Here is a 20,551-nt window from a genome sequence, read left to right as displayed (position 1 = left end):
GGATTGGAACAATTCACATGCGAAGTGAATGGAATTTTGCAGTCCTGGTTGCACGTTTTCTACCCGCCAAACGTCATATTCCTCCCATTTTTTCTCATTTGTCGACGTGGCGGCCTCTTTATGTTTTTTGGTTGCTTTTGATTACTTGTCTGAAGTTTCAGGTAGTTACCTGAAGTAGCGAGAATCTTTGCAGCCGTAACTTTTTCGTCCAAACCCGAACCAAACAGCCACTTGTCAATTTCAGCGGACTTCAGCACATCTCGCATAAATGTGTTCATATTTTTTAGCAAAAGACTCCTACGAATAGAGAATTCTTTATATTTAAGACCACATAAGATTTTCATCACTGCACTTAGGATCTCCAACATTTGTAAACGCTCTTCTGCTTCATATTTTAATAATTAATCCTTTAAGACTCGCTGTGACCCGTTCTTGTTTTTCTAATATGCGTGTATCTCTCTTAGTAACTGTAACCTGAGAATCTTTAAGTGATGTTCGTACCTCCATATTTAGCTTTGGAGAATCCAAATACAAACAATTTGACGGTGGGGGCAAACTTCTTGATTAAAACCTTCCGTTCTTCTTCTGGCAGCATTTGCGCCGGGAAAGTTTCGCTCTCTTCCGAAGCTGTTCTGGGATTCACAGACGTGTGATGTCGGAGCCTAGAGATACGCTAACCTCAACATTTACTTACTGTATTTACTGCGACTACGAGATCGGGATAATCCAATTTTTCCTCCAACCTTGGAATTTTCCTTATTAATTCGTCGTAATTCTCTCCTCTACGATTTTTATCTTTAGATTTCCTTTACCTCATCGCGATTTGGGGACACGATGTGACGCCATAGGCACTTCGAAAAAGAATGAAGATCGGTTAACGGTAAGTAGGGGGGGGGGAGTGATTAATGAGAGCGAGAATTTCGTTTATCCTTGAAAATAATGGCGCTTCAGGTATTCCGATAAGGTACTACAATTGTTAATCCATAGGAAGAGGCTCAAAATACTATTAAGGATTTTCTTATTTTGGTAACGCGACGATTAAAAAATAATAAAAAGTGTATTTTTTAATTTATTGACCCGTGCAATATTTTTTAGCAGCAATGATGACTTACAATTAAAAAAAAAAAAGTTTATGCGCTATACGCACCGAAAAAATCAAGGAAAGTGTAAGAGCTTTTATTAAGAGCACCGCCTCCATTTTCAGCGAATAGGTTTAATTTATTTATGGAATTACTGAGAATTCTTTCCCCAGGTCACTTTGATATGATACTTTCCCAATTTACAAGAATTTTAAAAGATTCATAAAATTCTCAGAAACAAATTTAGAGTTTTGTAACAAAGTGACAAGCACCCCGCTATCGTACGGCCCTGCGATCCCATGATTAGGAGTGGGAAACAACAACCCCAGTCCATAATTACCGAAAACCTGCCCCCGAGGAGATCAGTCTTGAGTCTAGTGCTCCCAGCACGTCCGCCTAGTCTTGTGCTCTCTTCGCCCCGATACGGGTGACGCTGTGCACCCCAAATCACCAGAAGTCTCCAGACGACGCTTCCAGAGCTTGACCGACTCCTTCTTGAGATTACCAAATCCACTTACGTTACCTTGGCTTTACCGCCCGAGTGCCCCGCCATCTCGATTGCCCACTCTTGGCTTCGCCGCCCGGTTCGGGCATACCAGATCTCCCACTTGCAAGCTAAACAGTGTAAGTTTGGTTAATAAACCACAGTTATATTCAAATTGTTGGATTATTGACTTGACCTTTTTTCTCGTCGATCCTGATTCCTAGTCCCATTCCTTAATTTGCGAGATCCCTCTTGGCGCCCTCCTTAAAAACTCACAATCCCTCCAAAAATCCTTTCAAAGTCGAGAAGAATTCAAATAAATGATGAAAGATTAAAATTGAAATTGTGTTCCTGTATGCCATTTTTATGCAAAATTGTTATTGAAATTTATTTAATGGTCGATAAAATATTTTATATCTTTTAGAAAAAGTGCGGATAGAAATGTATTTAGATCGATAAAGTGCGAGTAGACTGTTATAGATGTCCGTTAAAATAGTTGGTATACTTCGCGTGATCGCAAGCTCTGCCACCTTTAACAAAATATGGTTGGAAAAAACGGAAATGAATTTCGGAAAAATAAAACGGGAAAATAGAATTTACTATTAGGAAGAAACTAGATAGAATAGAACAGATAAGAAAGTTAACAAAAAACTAGAAGAAAATTGAGCAATAAATACGAAAGTTACAAAAACAAGCGGCGTCAGTTACGAAAATTGATGCGCGAAATAAGAACCAGTGACGTCAAACAAACAACCCTAACACTTCCCGCCCCCAGTGGATACGTCCACAACGCAGTCAGACCAAGCGCAACCGCGAAGTAGTAAAAACCGAGATGCTCAATTAAGTGAACGTGTCGGTTTTTAACCAGCCGTAGGAACTCCTGAGCTAGTCGAAAGAAAATAAAAAGAGATTAGAAAAAATCGAATGAAGTTAAGGTCCGGTAGAATAAAAATTATTCCAAAAATGGCAAATTCGGTCGAAAATACGAGAGAAAATAGGGAAACTAATAAAGTTCTGGAAATTATACTGGAAGAAAATAATGCACAAGCCGATGCGGGTAATTTTGAAAACGAAAATATTATTATTTAATTGGTTGAAAGAAAAAATAGAATAGAAGAATTAGCAAGAAATTTGAACTTAGAATTCGTAACGGTAGGAAATAAAGAGTTAGAATGGGGGGAAAAAGATACAAATTAAGCGAAAGGTGCAATACCAAGAACGACAACACAAACACAGACAGAAAGTAACCCAAACTCCAACAGACAAACCCGTACCTCTCATAGGCACGAAATTGGAATACTGTACCCAAATACTGAGAATACGTTAGGTATCGGAAACAGAATTGGAAAAATCTAAAATTAGAGGTCAACAATGAAGCATTTTAAAAAAAGAGGATAATAAAAATAACAAAAATAAAAATAATCCAGGAAATGATAAAAGTCAAAATAATATTGAAAATGAGAATCAAAATAGTAATCCAAATCAGGATCAAAATCAACAAAGACAATTTAGGCCGAGGTATCGTAACCAACAAAATATGCAACAATACAAACCAAGATTCCCAAATAGAAATATAAAATTTTTTATTCCAAGATTTTCAAATAATAATTCAAATTATACAAATAATGAAAGATATCCAGAAAATCAGAGGTTTATGCATAATAACAGTAAATTAAAAATCAAAACATAGCTGACCAAGCATTATTGTATGCAATGAATCAGCTGTTGGGGAACACAAGGATACAACAAACGAATAATTCTCCGAAAATACCAGCGCTCTTATATAACGCGGAAGAAAATAATATCAAGTCAGAAGACAAAAGGAATAATAAAAATAAAAATAAAAAAATTTGAAAGATGGAAATAGTAGGGATAATAGGAATGGTGAAATAAATTCAAGTCGATAGGATTTTATGGTTCCAAACTTAGGAAACCAACATTTTAATTACAGATCGCGAGCACTCTTAACATGCTACAATTTCGGGAAAATAGGCCATTTTCGACGAGATTGTTGGTATAGTTTAGATCAGGGAAACGCACAGGGTCGCTATTGAAGGCGAACAATAGCAGGCGAAATCAAAAAGACCGCCAGAATTACTTAACACAGACACAAATCAATCGGACGAAACAAGATTCCACCTTATGACAGATTTTAAAAATCATAAATTTGAAGTGTTAGTTGACTCCGCTGCAACTCACTCTTATATAGGTGAAAAATTTATAAATACAGTGAAAGAATTATATTACGAAATCAAAAAGCCAATAAATGACATATTAATGGTAGCTAATGGTCAAAAATTAAAAATTACAGGACAAGTTTTAATCCCTATCAAAGCAGGCCATACGGAAAAATATTTATTATTCAGAATGGTACCAAATTTAAGATCGATAGGAATAATGGGAACCGATATGATTGAAAGATTAGGGTTAAAAATGGATTATGAGAAAAAGATTTGGTGGTTACCATAATTACCAAATATTAAATATGCGATTGAATCAAAATTAATTAGAATGCAGGAGCCAATAATTAAAGAAACGAAAGAAAATTCGAAAGAGAATGAGAATAGGGAAAGTGATAAGAGAAAGAGACAGATTTGCTACCGTGCGAAGTCTCTTCATCCGCTTCGCCACATACTCCACCCAACCCCTCATTATAGGTGATGCACTGAGCTCGATCCTGCCAGTAACCCAGCAGCCACAGAGTGTACGGGAGCATGGTGGCCCACACCCTAGACCCACATGGCGAGCGACGCAACACCGACACGTGCCGTCGTGGGCGTATAGAGATTAGATAAGTGGACTAATCAAAATATAGAGAGATAAAAAGGAAAACAAATAAGGATAGATTTAAAATAAATACAATGTTAATGGTGAAAAATAAAGATGGAAATTTAAATACAGAATTTGAAGGGCCAGTTTAATGCAATAAAGAGAAAAATAAGTAAAAATTAAAGACGGTATTAGATAAAAAGGAAGAAAAAAAATGATTCGACAATAGAAAAATTATGCGCAATTAGAAAAAGTAATTGATATAATTTTAGAAATAATGCGTTAATAAATAATAATATTACGCGCGTGAAAATAGAAAAGAAGAAAAATTTAGAATTTTGCGAGGAAATTTCGAAAGGCATAGTAGAGTTAAATGAAGCACAACAAGTGCAATTAGAAAATCTGATTAAAAGAAAAGTAATAGATCAGGGAACAGAATTAAAACCGACCCATTTAACTAGCCATAAAATAGATGTGCAAGGTCACGATCCCATTGAGTAAAGATACTATTACGTATCACCGAAAATAAGAGAGATTATGTACGAGGAAGTAAATAGACTTTTAGAAGAAAATATAATAGAACCATCGAATAGCGATTGGTCAAATCCGATTGTAATGATAAAAAACCTAATGGAAAATATAGGTTTTGTTTGGATTTTAGGAAAGTAAATAAAATCACTATAAAATATTTATATCCAATTCCGATAATGTCTAAAATATTAGATACACTGAGATCAGCAAGATAGATGTCAAAAATAGATCTTCGTTCAGCATATCATCAGATACAATTGGACGAGGAATATAAACCGATAACGGCTTTTATTGTTCCAGGCAAAGGAATGTATCAGTTTAAGAGGATGCCATTTGGATGAACAAATGCTGCTGCTACATTCCAGCGCCTGATGGACAGCATGATAACACCAGAATTAAAACCGCATGTATTCTGTTATCTCGATGATATAATTATAGTCTCAAAAAATTTTTACGAACTTTTAAAATACTTGGAACTTTTTTTAGATAAAATTAAAAATGCAGGTTTAATAATAGGTTTAGACAAATGCGAATTTGGATGTTCTGAAATAAGATATTTGGGTTTCAAAGTAAATAAAAAAGGATTACAAGTTGATGAAGAAAAAATTGAACCAGTTTTAAATTTTCCAAGGCCAAAACCAATTAGACAACTTCAAAGACTTAAAGGAATGGCTTCATGGTATAGGAAATTTATCCCTAAATTTGCAGAAACTATGGAACCATTGCAAAAGTTATTAAAAAGGAAGTAAAGTGGGAATGGTCTGACAAACAGGAACAGACTTTCACGACAATTAAACACTTACTCAAGAATAAACGGAGAAAATTATGTAATAGCGTTTGCTAGCAGAGGTCTAAATCGAGCCGAACGTAAATATTCAGCTTCAGAAAAAGAATGTTTAGCCTAATCTGGGCGATTAGAAAGTTTAGACGATATTTAGAGGGTTATTCTTTTAAGGTTATTAAAGATCATATTGCATTAAAATGGTTACATAACTTAAAAAATCCAACAGGTCGATTAGCAAGATGGCCTTTAGAATTAAAGATAACTGATGTATAAATAAAATGATTTATGTAAAAAGTAACCCAGAGGAAAATCCTAATTGGCGAATACGCGATAATTAATTATATTTTTATAGACGTGACCCTCTTAAATTAAGCTTAAATTTAGATAGCAACCTGTGGAAATTAACAATACCAAAAGAATTGCGAGAACAAGTTTTAATTGAAAATCATGATATTAAACAATCAGGTCCCTTATGTATGGAAAAAACGTATGCAAAAATTTCCGAAAGTTATTTTTGGTCAGGAATGTATTCTGAGACTATTAAATATGTGAAAGAATGCGATATTTGTCAAAGAATAAAACCGAAAGTAAATAATCAGATAGGCTTGATGGGAAACCGAATAATCGAAAAACCATGGACAGTGGTAGCATCTGATATGATGGGTCCACTGCCAATGACAAAATCGAAAAATCAATACATTTTAGTTTTTGTTGATATGTTTACAAAATGGGTAGAAATCATTACAGTAAAAAATAAATTATCGTCAACCGTTGAAAAAGAATTTCATAAGCGTATAGTTTCTAAATCGGGAACACCTAGAATTTTGTTTACAGATAATGGAAAAGAATATGTAAATAAATAAATAATTAATTTGCCAAAACATTTTGGGACTAGACAATCAAAAACACCTGAATATCATGCACAAGCAAATCCAACAGAAAGATGTAATAGGTCAATTGAAGCAGCAATTAAAGCGTATTTAGAAAAAGACTATAAAACATGGGATGAAAATTGAGATGATCTGCAATTTGCGTTAACTACTAGTAAACATTCGTCTGCAGGTTTTAAACCCGCTTTTTTAAATGTAGGTAGAGAATTTCAACCCATACAAGATTTGAATAAAGATTTAGACTGAAAAAACGAAATAGAATTTCAAGAGTCCGAAAAATGGGCAGATAGAATGAAAACATTAAAAATAATTAGAGAAGAGGTAATTAAAAATTTGGATATCACAAATGATACGCAATCTAGGTATTATAATATAAGGCGTAGACCTATAACTTTTGAAATTAGCGAGCAAGTACTAAAAAGCAATAAAACATTGTCAAATAAAGGGAAAGGAATAGCTCAGAAACTAAAAAAAAATTTTAAAGGACCATTTTTTATCAAACCAAAAATTTCACCAACAATTTACGAATTAAAAACGAAAAATGGAAAATAACTAGTTAATTGGAACGTAAAAGATATCAAAAACTTTATTAGTAGAGAGTATATTTTGATTAAAATTTTTCTTTTTGGTGGCATATATGCTAATGATTTGATTTTTACACAACTGACAAAGACAAAAAAATGACACAAATATATACACTGACAAAAAATAGAAAAAACGGAAAAATTATTTATTTACAGAGAGATGGACCAAAGATTAATATTAAAATGCCGGGACTGCCATGCGCAGTTGTCCGGAAGGAAGGAGTTCCTAAATCACACGTGCGGGGCATGGAGCCTGTTAAGAAACCAACCCCTTCTAAAAGAGACGAGAGAGGAAAGGAGAATAATAGAAGAAGAGGAAGACAAGTTAAAGAAGGAGAAGATAGAGAAAGAGATAAAAGAAGAAATTTAAAAAATAAGAGATGAGGAATGTAGAAAAATAGCAAGAGGGGATAGAGAAGAAGGACGAGACATTGATAATGCTAGAGCAAGACACGAGGAGAAGAAGCACAATGAGAATATTGAAAAACTTCTATATAAAGAAAGATATCAAGAAAAAAATAAAAATTTTGTTTCTATTTTTCTTTAGAAAGTAGGATGTGTTAAATTATGTTTCAGCTAATAAGAAGATGATGGAAAAAATAAAGATGTGGCAGTGCAGGCATTGCGAGAGGATGGTTCCAGTACAACTTTACATTATTCACGATACGTACTGTGAACAAATTAATTATCAAGATTGCTCTAAGGAAGGAAGAATGGACAGAACTTAAACACAGACAAACAACACCAAAAATACAAGACAAAAAAATAATGAAGAAGGTGACAATTATATTCAGCTGGATCTGACAGAGGAAGAGGTCAGTCTTGAGTCTTGTGCTCCCTGCACGCCTGCCTAGTCTTGTGCTCTCTGCACCCCGATACGGGTAACGCTGTGCACCCCAAATCAACAGGAGTCTCCAGACGACGTTTCCAGAGCTTGACCCCCTCCTTCTTGAGATTACCAAATCCACTTATGGTACCTTGGCTTGATCGCCCGAGTGCCCTGACATCTGGATTGGCCACTCTTGGTTTCGCAAGTTTGGTTAATAAACGACAGTTATATTTAAATTGTTGAAATACTGACTTCACCTTGTTTCTCGTTGTTTCTCGACGATCCTAATTCCTATTGCCATTCCCTAATTTGCGAGATCCCTCATAGTTTTATTTATTTATATTATATATAGAAAATAATATATAGTATCCGTGAAATACTTACAGCCATTTGAATCAATGAAACGTCATTTATGCAAATATTTGGAAGTACTTTACTGATTTTGAGTTAAATTTCGCTGAGAAGCAGTAAAGTATATAGCCGGATACGCATGAAAAACTTGCCCCCGAAGGTAATTAAATGCTTATTTAGCCATTTGAAAACATACAATCAAAAATTTGGGGGATCTTAGTGTAAAAAATTAAAAACAGTAATTTTTCACATATTCAAACTCCGGAGGAGCATTGATACCTGAATTTATGGAAATAATAAAATTATATAAGCGGATTATAACGGGAAGTCGAGCGTGTAAATACGAATAGAAATTTTTTGAAGAGGGGGGAAGTAAGCTGGTTAGGAAGTATTGGTGCGAGAAGGAATACGGACGTACGGTTTGGGAAGATGAAGGTGGAAAAGGAAAGTTATTTTAGAATGAATGGATTGCAGATGGATGAAGTGAAAAGGATGCACGGGGAAGAAAGAAAGAAAGGTATATGAGTTGGTTCAAAAGAATGAGAAAGGAGAGCAAGGAAGTCAGGAATTTATAGCGAGAATGAGATGCGGTTGCATGGAGGGTTTTAATAGATCCTGTCTTTCTAGAGAGCAGAGAATGTGTGAATTGTGCGCAAAGAGGGATGCAAAAGTTGAGTACTAGTTGGAGGAGTGTGAAGAGGTAGAAAGAAGTGGAATAAGCATGAAGGTATCGTTGCATGAAAGGAGGGACAAAAGGGCAGTAGCATGGGTGAATGGGGTGTTGGGTAAGATGGAAAAAAATAGAAGGAAGGAGGAAGAGGAATAGAGAAGGAAGTAGTAGATCAGTATTAGATGTTAGCCGCGGAGGCGGAGGTTGGAAATGCGAGGCATAATGCAAAAAATAGCAACATGCGTGCGAGGCGACGCGAAGCGAGGAAGGCTAAGCTATAAAAGCGAGCGGATTAGATATAAGGTGTGGATGGATGTTAATTTTTAAGATGTAGTTGTGAGAAAATTCTGTATTATTCTAAAATTCTGTATTATATTATAATTATATATATATTATATAATTATAATATTATTATATATACTAAATTCTGTATTCTGTAAATTTCTTCCGGTCAGAAATTTTCGTTAGGACCAGCAAAAGTACTACATTAAAAATCACTGCATACTTTGAAACTCGTTCCCAAAAGTAGCAAAGCAAATTTATTCTTAAAACCATTAAAAAGTTGATTAAGTTACGCGCAAATGCATACTGCGTAGTTTTTAAAGTCTTATCTTTAATTTAAGCCAATAAAACTTTGAAAATCTCCTTGGGTTCTCGAGATACGTCTGAAAATATCCAAGTCTGAAATGTCAAGTTTGAATCAGCGATTACTGTTGTCGACCGTGAGAGAACTGACCGATCACTGAGAATTTCTCTGATATTTTTCTTAACTTTAACTCTTTGCTGTAAATTTGTATACTTATAAAAAAACTGAAATTGAGAGGACGTAATCGGTGAAATCTCATTTTTAATTTAAGCCTATAAATCTTCAAAATTATTCACGGGTTTCCAACATATAACATAAATGTTTAAGCATGTATGCATCGCGTCTCAGTCGACGATCACCGTAGATGGTCAGACTTGCTGCTAAAGCGATTTCGCAAAGAAAAATGGATGATTATAAGTAACTTTAAGATGTTCAGGGTTGACATAATTTATGTTTAACTAATAGCTGCAATCTAGATATGCAAAAAGTTAGTATCTGCAGATATTAAAAAGGGAGATGTTACTCTGTATCATCCACAATTTTCAACTTAAATATCCGAAATTTTTGAGAAGTTTATTTATTTCTAATCATTGAAGGAAGTATTTGATAACTTATAGAATGTAAAATTAAACTTGAATGTTCGTCCATAAACGGAAACAGATAAAGTGTATGAAAAATGTCGATTAGATGACATATTCAGTCAACTTGATCTTATGTTTATTATTTTTATTTTAAAGTAAATCATAAAAACGGCGTACCTAAGCAGAGAACGAACTATGTGTAATCTGCATTTAAAACTTATTCGTTTTCAGGTTATGTAAACTCAAATTTTATTTTAAATTTACAAACTTTTTCTCAAATTTGTTTGAGTAAATATATACTCAGATTTAAAAACATTGTTTGGCTTTGAAGACTGAATGGATCACAAATTTCCTTTAAAATCTTCATGTTAAAACTTGTTAGGTCAGGACAGGAGTAACTAGACAAGTCAAGATAGCAAGAGTCCAAGCATTACAGTGAGTTTTTGCTAAGATTTTAAATGGAGACCCAAAAGGCTGCATAAGCACAATTTAATTTATAGTCCGCAGATAAATATGCACCTGAAACAGAATAAAAATAACACCACTGTAGTTCTTGTGGACAGTGACCTTTTACACGTGCTTTTTGAAACAAATATCCATCTGAATATGTTACGAACTTCGCTTCGTGAATATTCATGATCTAGCGCAATTGTTTGCTGATGTATATGACTACTGTATTCATTATTTTATCATTTGAAGAAGTATTAATAGCAGAATTTTCACAGTCCCATGTCCTTTTAATAATATATAGTGAACGACTGAATATTTAAATGAATAATTTAACTAATAATTTAATTATTGTAAAGAAGAAGAAGAGGATCAATGGAGAAGTGTAGAAATACCATCAATTTAACTCGAATTTTTCGAATGAACAAGTTAAACGTGAATTTTCGGTCATTCCATTGAATTAGTCTATAATTCGCAGTCTAAATTTTCACCACCTTGTAATTAGAGCCAGTAATCAAACCGCATCAAATAAAATTACGAGTTTCATTAATAGAAAATCCCCTGTGAGAAAACCACCATGGTGGGGCCAGTGAAACGTTTCGCTGGCCCCGACATTATCCAAAATCAACTTTATATGGGTGCATTAGTTTCTTCTTAATTTGTTCAAATTTGTACAACCAACTTCAACCCCTAAAAACTACCCTCCTGTGAGAAAACTACCATGGCGGGGCTAGCAAAACGTTTCGCTGGCCCCAACATTATTCAAAATCAACTTTATATAGAAGCATTAGTTTCGTCTTAATTTGTTTATATTTCTACAACCAATTTCAATCCCTAAAAAATACCCCCTGTGAGAAAATCACCATGGCGGGGCCAGCGAAACGTTTCGCTGCCACCGACATTATCCAAAATCAACTTCATATGGGTGCATTAGTTTCGTATTGATCTGTTCAAATTTGTACAATTAACTTCAACCCCTTAAAAGTATCCCCTGTGAGAAAACCACCATGGAGCGGCCAGCCAAACGTTTCGCTGGCTCCGACATGATCCAAAATCAACTTTATATGGGTGCATTAGTTTCGTCTTTATTTGTTAAAATTTTTGCAATAAACCTTAACCCCTAGAAACTAACCCCTGTGAGGAAAACACCATAAAGGGGCCAGCGAAACATTTCGCTGGGCCCAACATTACCCAAAATCAACTTTATATGAATGCATTAGTTTCGTCTTAATTTTTTTAAATTTGTACAACCAACTTCAACTCATAAAAACTACCCTCTGCTGAGAAAATGTCATATCGGATCCAGCGCAACGTACCGCTGCTAGTCCCGAAATTATCCAAAATTAACTTTATGTGGGTGCATTAGTTTCGTCTCGATTTGTTCAAATTTGTACAACCAACTTCAAGCCCTAAAAACTACCCCGTGTGAGAAAACCACCATGGCGGGGCCAGCGAAACGTTTCGCAGGCCCCGGCATTATCCAAAATCAACTGACATTATCCAGAATCAACTTTATATTGGTGCATTATTTTCGCCTTAATTTGTTCAAATTTTTGGATCCAACCTTAACCCCGATAAACTACCCCCTGTTGAGCAAACGTCATATCAGATCCAGCGCAACGTACCACTAGTCCTGACATTATCCAAAATAAACTTTATATGGGCGCGTTATTTTCGCCTTGATTTATTCGAATTTGTGCAACCAACTTCAACCCCTGAAAACTACCCCCAGTGAGAAAGCCACCATGGTAGGGCCAGCGAAACGTTTCAATGGGTCCGGCATTATCCAAAATGAACTTTATGTGAGTGCATTAGTTTCGTCTTAATTTGTTCAAATTTGTACAACCAACTTCAAGCCCTAAAAACTACCCCCTGTGAAAAAAACACCATGGCGGGGCCAGCGTAACGTTTCGTTGGCCACGGCATTATCCAAAATCAACTTTATATGGCCGGATTAGTTTCGTCTTTATTTGTTAAAATTTTTGCAATGAACTTCAACCCCTAGAAACTAACCCCTGTGAGAAAACCACCATGGCGGGGCCAGCGCAACGTACCGCTAGTCCTGACATTATCCGAAATCGACTTTATATGGGTGCATTATTTTCGCCTTAATTTCTTCAAATTCGTACAACCAACTTCAACCCCTAAAAACTACCCCCTTTAAGGAAAACACCATGGCGGGGCCAGCGAAACGTTTCGCTGGCCCCGCCATTACGTGTTGCCATTTTAGCATTATTTGGTATATTTTTCTTCTTAAAATTGGCCCTACTTTAACAATAACTTTCTCACCTTCGTTTATGCGCCTATCTTACTGCTTATCTAGCTTTCCGTCTTTAGTGAATAATCTACCAAAGTATACGAACATATCAACTCGTCCAAATCTCTCATCATTTAATAGAATGTTGCATACTGTTTTCTCATTCTTTCCTTTGTTCACCATAGTTTTTGATTTATTTACGTTGATTTTGAAGCCCATGCTCTCCATGCTTGCATTCAGTTTGTTCAATATGTTTTGCAAGTCTTCGATTGACATCTACCACAATATCCTTATCATCTGCGAATGAACCTACCCTTACTGTTTCAAGATCCACACCTTCTTTGTCGAAAAAAGCCATTCTTAAACACTTGTCCATAAATAATATAAATAACTATGAGAACACAACGCTTCCTTGTCTAACACCTTGCATAATATCGAAATAGCCACACAATTTCCCACTTACCCTTACACAAGATTTTTTAACCGGATATATTGTTTTTATATCTATTAGGAGCTATTTCAATTCTTCTGTTTTTGTTGTGTTGGTAGAAGTGTCATTGACGTTCTGCCAGATTTTCAGTTTGATAGCTTGACATTTGTTGAAGTGACGCCGTATTGTGTACATCTATCTTCGTGTGTGGTTTCTATTTTTCACCAAAAAAAATGTCATCAACTTTGCACAATACCATCGTTATCCGTGAGTATTTGGCTTAAAACGAAACGAATACCATCCAACAACCACCGAATTCACCTGATTTGGCTCCCTGCGACTTTTTCCTATTCGGGCGACTAAAGAAACCGCTCCGCGGAAAGCGTTATAGTACCCGAGATGAGGTCAAAGAAAAATCGAAGATGACTCTGATGGCTATACCGCAAACCGATTATAGAAAATGTTTCGAGGATTGAAACAAGCGCTGGCATAAGTGAGTTGCAGTCGATAGGATGTTCTTTGAAATGGATAGTATGTATTATGATGAATAAACTTGTGTTTTTTATTTTAAGAATAAAGTCCTAAAACTTTATGATCAAGGTGGTATACGGAAAACTGTTTTTCCTACTCTCAAACTTTTTGTTGTGATCTGTCTTAGGCTAAATATTTGATCCGTAAATGATCTTTCTGGCACAGTCTTTTGTTCTCTTATTTTCATTACTCTACGAATAAGTATTTTTGAGTATATTTTACTTACGGTGATTAATAATCGGATTTCTCTGTAATCATACCGGTCACTTTTATCTTCCTTTTTTGTATATTAGAATCATAATCGCTTTTTACATTTTCATCAAGAGAAGGTATTAGATTTGTGTCAAATTTGACCCCCCCCCGCCCGTTTTTGTCAAATGTCCACGTTTTAAGACCCCCTGAATCCGATAAACAGGTTTTTACGAATGTATCTGTCTATGACTGACTATGTCATGACTATGTCATGTCTTTCTATGCTGTATGACTGAGTAGCTGGGTGTCTGTGTGTGTGTCTGTAGATTTTTAGTTTGTCAGCACGATAACTTTCGAAAGAATTGACAGAATGGATTGGCCTTTAGTATACTGTTTTAGTGTCCTAAAATAAAGGTCAAGTTCGTTAGCCAGACATTTTAGATAAAAATTCAAAAAGTGAGCGTATTTTGAAAATTTTTGAACCACTTTTTCTCAAAGTTTAAACATTTTCTGCTTGGATATTCATAGTATTCAAACAGACCAACAATTAATCTCAAAGACTCTTTTTATAAAACCAAAATTTACCAGAGTTATAGCATTTTAAAAATTCCGAAAAACACACGAAAATCAACATTTTAAGCCAAAAAACGCACGATATGGAAAATAGTCAAGACAAGAAAAATGTTTCTTTTCTAATGCCCTACAAGATTATTCTAAAAAAAACAATGTTTGGTTTCGTACCTAAAGGAGTGCCGCACATTGGGAAGAAAAATGACTTGACTGGTTCAGAATAACGTACAGCCCACAAATCTTTACCAATTTCGATAAAAAAATTGGAAAAGAAGCTGAAAAGATTTCTAAGAGAGTTGTCTGGCCCGATTTTTAAATTAGGTTTTAAACTTTTTTATAAATAAACAAATATGACGAAAAAATGGCCTTTTCTCTATTTGACGTGCCCGGTGCTCGCCAATAACAGGATAATGGTTAAAATCGCTTAAGTTGCATAGAATAGCATTAGTTAAAGATATTCCAATATTAGACAATATACAAAAAAATTGGTTATCAACAAATTATTTGTTGAACAAATTTTTTTTACGATTTTCCATAATTACACGTTTTTCAAGTTATGTTGCAAGAAATTGGAATCAAAACAATATTATATAAAAAAATTTCTCTTCTGATTATAATTGTTTATATTATAAACAAATTTAATGTACGAATGCAGTAATCAGGCCTTTTTCGAGAGAAATATTTGTTTTTTTTATGCCAGTTTTTTCAATTCGGAAATTTATGATAATTTCAGCAAAATTAATAATTTTTTGATTATTCCTATGATTTTTTAAACAAATGTAATAAAAAATGCATTATTCGGGCGTTTGTCTACAGAAAAATTCGGATTTTTTAATGGCAATCTCTTCAGTTGGGAACTTCATGACAGTTTCAGCAAAAATTCATAATTTTTTAATCAAGTTTCTGATTTTTTTAAACAAATTTAATATACAAATGTAATATTGGGGCATCTGTCGACGGAAAAGTTATTTTTTGTTTCGATATCAGACTTTTAATTGGGATCTTCATAATAAATTCGACATCACTCATGATGAATGACAAATTTTATGATTTTTAAAAACAAATTTAACAAAAAAATGTATCATTCGGGCATCTGTGGACGGATAAATTAATTTTTCTTCGAATTTTATTCTTTTTAATTGGAAAGCGTATGATGATTTCAGTAAAATTCATAATCGGTTGATAAATTTTATATTTATTTAAAAACAAATTGAATAAAAAGTGCATTATTCGAGCATCTGAAGATAGAATATTTATTTTTGTCGATATCCTAATTGAAACTGTTGACATAGAAAAAAACGAATTTTTCTGCTGACAAATACGTGAATGATGCATTGGTTTATTAAATTTGTTTAAAAGATCATAAGATTAAGGAATGAATGATGAATTTCGCTGCAAATAGCATAAAGTTCCGAATTTAAAAAAATGTACATAAAAAAAAACGAATTTTTCTGTCGAAAAATGCCTGATCACTGCATTTGTTCATAAAATTTCTTGCCATATAACTAGAAAAAACGTATGATTATGGAAAATCATAGGAAACATATTTTCAACAAATAATTTGTTTATAAAAAATTGTGTTGTTTAATAATATTGGAACATCTTTAGCTAATATTAGTTTATGAAACTTAAGCGATTTTAACACTTTTCGTGTTATTGACGATCACGGTGAACGTTAAATAGACAAAATGGCAATTTTTTCGTCATATTTGTTTGTTTATTTATAAAAAAATTAAAAACCTAATTGAAAATCCGGCTGTACGTTATTTTGAACCAAAAATGTCATTTTTTTCCCACTGTGGGCCGGGAAAGTGAAAATGAGATCATATGAACTCCCATCTAACACAAAGCTGCTGAAGGTTAGTTGAACTTCCCAGCATAAAACACTAACTAGCTGTGACTCTTGCTTGAAACTAACCGCCTCCCACCCCCGCTCCCAAGCCCTCGTTAAGCAAAGTTTTGTGGGTCCCTGAGGTAGAAATTTAATTTAGAAGTTTAAAAAAGGTAAGGCAGATGTGTAGACCGTATGTGCTACGTTTAAATCTTCAAAATAAAATTGTAAATGAGTAAATTCAGTTTTTACAAAACCAGAAGAAGTTGCGGTAAAATGTTTAGTAACAAATTTTTTTAAAGAATGCTCATTTATTGAAAAGAGACAATGAAACTACGTATGTGTTAAGATCAATGCATGTTATGAATTGTAATAATATACATTGATGGAAATGATATACATGTTGAGATATGTGATGAGAATGTATTCGTTAAAGCCGAAGGAGCTTTGACAAAAAAAAAATCACTATCAACAAATAACTGTTGTCGATGTTTTAACTTTAAGTTTTAAAAAATCTGTGCACAAGTGTAAGGAATATACAAAGACCAAGTACGGAGTGCGAGGTAAACACGTTATCGAGCGCGGAGTGCGAGATAAATATATCATCGAGTGCGAAGCACGAGAACTAATAGTCACGCGCCTTAGGCGCGCTCAACTTGCGAGCGGAATTATATCGCTGACCTCGGTGTCACAGAGTTTCTCAATTGAGTTTTCTAACGCATTGTGTTCTACATCGCAGTTGTGGTGTCCTATAACTTTATCTTCGAATAGTCCTCTAAAATAATCTCTCACATCGTGTAGTATCTCGCCTGCATCATATAGCATTTCACCTTTACTATTTCTCATTTGAAAAAAGTATGTACTTTTACTTTCATGTCTTTTTTTATAAAGCAGTTTCTTGCTTTCTTCAAAGTCGTTTTGTATTTTCTTCTCTTCTACTGTTCTAAATTTATTTTTACTTTCCTCAACTAGTCGTTTGACTATCCTCTTTTTTGTAATTATTTTTACGTTTATTTCTTTCCTCATCCCTAAGAAATGCAATGTTCAAGGTTTTTGTGTACGCGGTTTCCTTTGCTTTTTGGGCAGCCTGAATTTCATCATTCCACCATGAATCACCAGACCTTCTTGCTACAACTGCAGTACCACACTCTTCGATTGCACATATAACTAGCACATCTAAATCTAGTAGCGTAGCACGCTATGATAAATAATCTTCTGAATCCTAATTTCATTCTAGCCCACAGCGGTCTGAGAGATATGAAATCAAGAACACCGAGATGCTGCTTCGCTCTTCCATTAATAATCAAACCTACTTCTTGCCTACAATATATGCTCCTGATCATTTTCAAATCCCCCTTTTCACAGCCCATTTTATATGTCTCTGCTTTCGCATCATTTGTTCTTTGTTTCAGATACACATAAAATATCTAGTTTCTTTACTAGTCCACGGTATCTCGTGTGAAAAAAGCGTTTTTACCGTATTAAGTTGGTAATGCGAGCTTTTTGCTCAAAAAGTTTATTAAGGGGTCCTGATTGAAATTCTAAGTTTTCTAGAAATGACACCAGTGCGTCCCGGAGATAGTTTTGAAAAAAGTTCCAAAACTCGTTTTCGCGTAGACTGACCCGCCCCATTGCATTTTAGAGCAAAATGCTAAACACGAAAATTAAACTAGAAGAAATTCTGAAACATTTTAGGCCAAAAAAGCTTCTATCACCAATACGTGCCAAGTTATGGACTTTTAAAGAACCCGGATTTCTTGGAAAAAAGGCGAAAATACCCAATTCTAAAGTTTGTATCTGTACACTGGAACCTGTTAATTTGACAACAAAATGGTCAAAAGTTAAATTGAAGAAGACGTAATTTTGAGTAATTCTAGAGAAAATATAATGATATAGCGCTAATAGGTAATAAGTTATAGCCTCACAAAGTTGACCGCTTTCGACATATTTTTCAGGGCAAATTACTTGTGTTTAGTTTTTTCAAAATGCTTCACTTCTTCCTGAAGCTACATAAGTGGTCTAAGAGAAAAAGTTGCAGGGCAGAAAATTCTACATTAATCTAAAAAAATATAATCTTCTATTCTTCATAGATCAAGAGTTATGACTCTTTAAAAAAACATAATTTTTTTAAAGAGTTTGAGCTATTTATAGTAAGAAAAGTTTTTTCAAGACAGTTCGTTTTGTACATATTCTACGGAAAAATTTCAAAAGAACAAATTATAGACGTCTAAATGTTGCGTCAAATAAAAACATACAATTTTTTAGCTCAAATAGGTCACGAGTTATGACCATGAAAATTGACCCTTTCCATTCGGAAGGGTCTATATGTACTGGAAAATGTGCTGCGACCGTATTTAAGCACTTTGGTAGCATGTATGCATTTGCAGCTTATTAAAAGTTCACTTTTCTCCTTTTTTGTTTAAAAAACAATCCATTTTTAATCAACTGTTTAAATAATACACTTCGTTCTACCATTTGTGTGCATATTTAATGTATTTAAGGTTGAAAGTCCCAGTAATAGTAACGGTCTCTATAATCGTGAAACTTGGTTATAATTTGAGTATATTATGAAAAAATATGTGTTAAAAGTAACATTTAATAATCAAATTCACTTATTTTCAGAATTTTATAGTAGCCAATAGAAATTGCATTTATTAAAATTAAATGAAAAGCAGGAAAATTGGCATCAGGATTACTGGCACTAAGGTCACGATTATTGGGACGTTTACCTTACCTTGTGAGAATCACTTCCAAAATATCTGTTGTCGAAATTAATTAAAAAATATATCAATTAACTAGTTTAATGGGGAAACCACTTCAGAAAAAGCACGTAATACTCTACTTCTAGGGTGGTGTGGAAAATAGTTTATTTTACAAAGTAATCTTTCAATTTTTGGGATTCTTAATAAAAAATCATCCAACTTAATAAAACTGATCCTTTTAATAGTATTTTTATAAGTAATAAATAAACACTGTAAAATCAGTTAACTCGAATTTTTCATTTATTTTCGAAAACAGATATTCTAGAAGTCATTTCCACAAAGTACCCGAGTCGAAATATAGCCCCTGCTTTGAGACTCTTCCATTTGGGGCGTTAAAATAGAGGCTTAGTTTTTGTTTCTGATTTATCGCTCCACACTTCACCTTTCTATACAGAATAAATTTATTTTACGAAAAATTAACAAATGGAGCAAGAAGAAGGAATACTGACATTTCCGTAATGTTTCAACTTATTTTGCACAAGAACAAAATATCCATTAAAGTTTATAGAACTAATCCTATAGTAGTGGATACGCTGGGTAGTTTAATAAAAGTTATAATCATCTTTGTTTTACATTGCGTTGAAATAGTCCCGAAACTATAGAGAACAGTTCTATAAAATCATAACCGATTTTTCGTCACAAAAAAATTAATATTCTGTATTATTATATTATTACTATTATACTCAAATATTTGTTCACATGTTTAAGGAGAAAATTATTCACTATTACACAATCACTACACTATTTATAATCGCATGCTATGAAAGTTTTTATTCGCCGCGGGGGTTCGAACCCTATAATTTTTGTATTCCTAACGCCTAAAGCCTCTCGGCTAGCCTAGCTTGAAGTATGCAAAAAAAATCTGAAATATAACCTACAGCTGTGCAAGGCCATCTGCAAATTGTTGTGACCCACTCTGTAAAAAATATTGCTACGTTCATAATAACATATGTACTAAGATTTTAGATTTTAGAAATATTACAAATTATTATTGTATATTTTATGTGCTTAGTCAAGATTTGAATTTAATGCTGAAATATTTCAAGATATTTTTAAAGATTAAAAAAATTCAATATACATTTTCATAAATTTAATAGATTTTAAAGGATTTGCACAAATTTCCGAAGATTTCAAGATTTGACAGTCTTTAAAGAATTCAAGAACTTTAAAAAGTTTTCAATCAAATAACACCCGTTAAGTCCTTTGAAACTCCTCAAAATCTCTTTAAATACATAAAAATATTTTTAAATTACGTGAAGATCCTTAAACTCTTTTGAATTTTTGAAAAATTATTCAAAATTGTGGGTCCGGATGCAATAAGGGCACATAAAATTTTTTCGTGCGAAAACGAAGTCCCCTGGAGGCTTTAGAAAAAATTTTCGAATTTTAATTT

At 33.8% G+C, this 20,551-nt stretch overlaps 1 protein-coding gene across 1 annotated transcript in view; it reads right to left on the bottom strand.

Moving 5' to 3' along the window:
- LOC117175521 (C-C chemokine receptor type 3-like) overlaps positions 1-20,551 on the bottom strand; it is a 135,360-nt gene that overhangs the window by 102,271 nt on the left and 12,538 nt on the right. Inside the window, exon 3 of the mRNA XM_033365228.1 lies at positions 170-297. Coding sequence (XP_033221119.1) covers positions 170-297 — 128 coding nt within the window. The remainder of the gene's footprint in view (positions 1-169; positions 298-20,551) is intronic.

This window comes from Belonocnema kinseyi, chromosome 6, assembly GCF_010883055.1.
Source record: "Belonocnema kinseyi isolate 2016_QV_RU_SX_M_011 chromosome 6, B_treatae_v1, whole genome shotgun sequence".
Taxonomy (NCBI): Eukaryota; Metazoa; Arthropoda; class Insecta; order Hymenoptera; family Cynipidae; genus Belonocnema; species Belonocnema kinseyi.
This window is presented reverse-complemented; position numbering and strand designations above follow the sequence as displayed.